Genomic DNA, 1,112 nt, shown 5'->3' with positions numbered 1-1,112 from the left:
TACTTCAATGAGCTGGATGCCCTGGTCTCTAACTTCATAGCTAAGAAGAAATATATATATATATACAGAGAGAGAGATGGATTAGATAAATTAGATAGATAGATAGATAGATAGATAAATTTAATCAAAGGATATTAAATATATTTCAGATGTTATTCATCTACACTGTACTCATAAGTAATTTACAGAATTGTCACTTACGTTCAGGAGTAGTACAGTCTCTTGTGTTGTGATAAATTCTATGAACGTATATGCTGCACTTTGGGTTAAAATAAAGGGGACCTGTAACAGGGAAGAAGAAAACCGATCATGAGGATTCAGCAAGTTGCAAAAGAATTTGAGGTAAAGGAATTAAGAAGAAAACTTACCCGTAAGATGTTTTATGAATTTCGTCTTCAGTTTTTGAACATGAGCAATAATTTCTATTTCAGGGTAAAGAAATAAGAAGTGAATTATTATTATATTACCTGAAAGAAGCATTTTTGTTTTCATGTAACATTTAGTTCAGATTGAAGAAAGTTACTGGAAATTCTGCATTACTCAGATTATTGGTTAAATAAAACAGATCCGAGCCACATTTGATTGTTATACATGACAGTATGAAAACTTGTATTCAGGTGCATATTTTTCTTGCAATTAATTAAAGGGAGCACAAAGCTCCAATGTTATCTTTCCTATCCCTATCACCATAATGCAGACAGTGATCATAAAGCTTTTGGGGAAGGTTATGCTTTGACAGTGAGCTTCCAGTCAGTAAATCACTTCTAGACACTTCCATTTTTCAGACCTTAGAAATCAAATGCCATAACCTCTGAAAGTTCTAAGAGGAAAATCTGACTCTTCAAACAATAAATGTATTATAGAATTTGCCTTTTCTGGTATATATTAGATAAAGGTTAAATTGAAGTGAAAACCACCTATTGAGAAGGCCTGTGTAAATAAACAGAAATACACATTTGCCTTGTATACAAGATAAACAAAATTGTCAAGGAAAACTCTTTCAAGCAACTTCTTCTTTTACAACATTTCTTGTTTTGCTCTTGGTTTATAGCACTCGTTTTCTGATCTTTTTTTATTTCAACCTTCGTGTATTATAGTCATCTTTAATCATT

General features: G+C 31.7%; 1 protein-coding gene across 1 annotated transcript in view; it reads right to left on the bottom strand.

Moving 5' to 3' along the window:
- The window catches only part of FAM150B (family with sequence similarity 150, member B), a 68,485-nt gene that overhangs the window by 20,772 nt on the left and 46,601 nt on the right, over positions 1-1,112 (bottom strand). Inside the window, exons 2-3 of the mRNA XM_006866716.1 lie at positions 369-422; positions 202-282 (exon numbers count right to left, since the gene is read on the bottom strand). Of these exons, the coding sequence (XP_006866778.1) occupies positions 202-282; positions 369-422 (135 nt within the window). The remainder of the gene's footprint in view (positions 1-201; positions 283-368; positions 423-1,112) is intronic.

The sequence above is a fragment of the Chrysochloris asiatica genome, unplaced genomic scaffold (genome assembly GCF_000296735.1).
Source record: "Chrysochloris asiatica unplaced genomic scaffold, ChrAsi1.0 scaffold00095, whole genome shotgun sequence".
Taxonomy (NCBI): domain Eukaryota; kingdom Metazoa; phylum Chordata; class Mammalia; order Afrosoricida; family Chrysochloridae; genus Chrysochloris; species Chrysochloris asiatica.
This window is presented reverse-complemented; position numbering and strand designations above follow the sequence as displayed.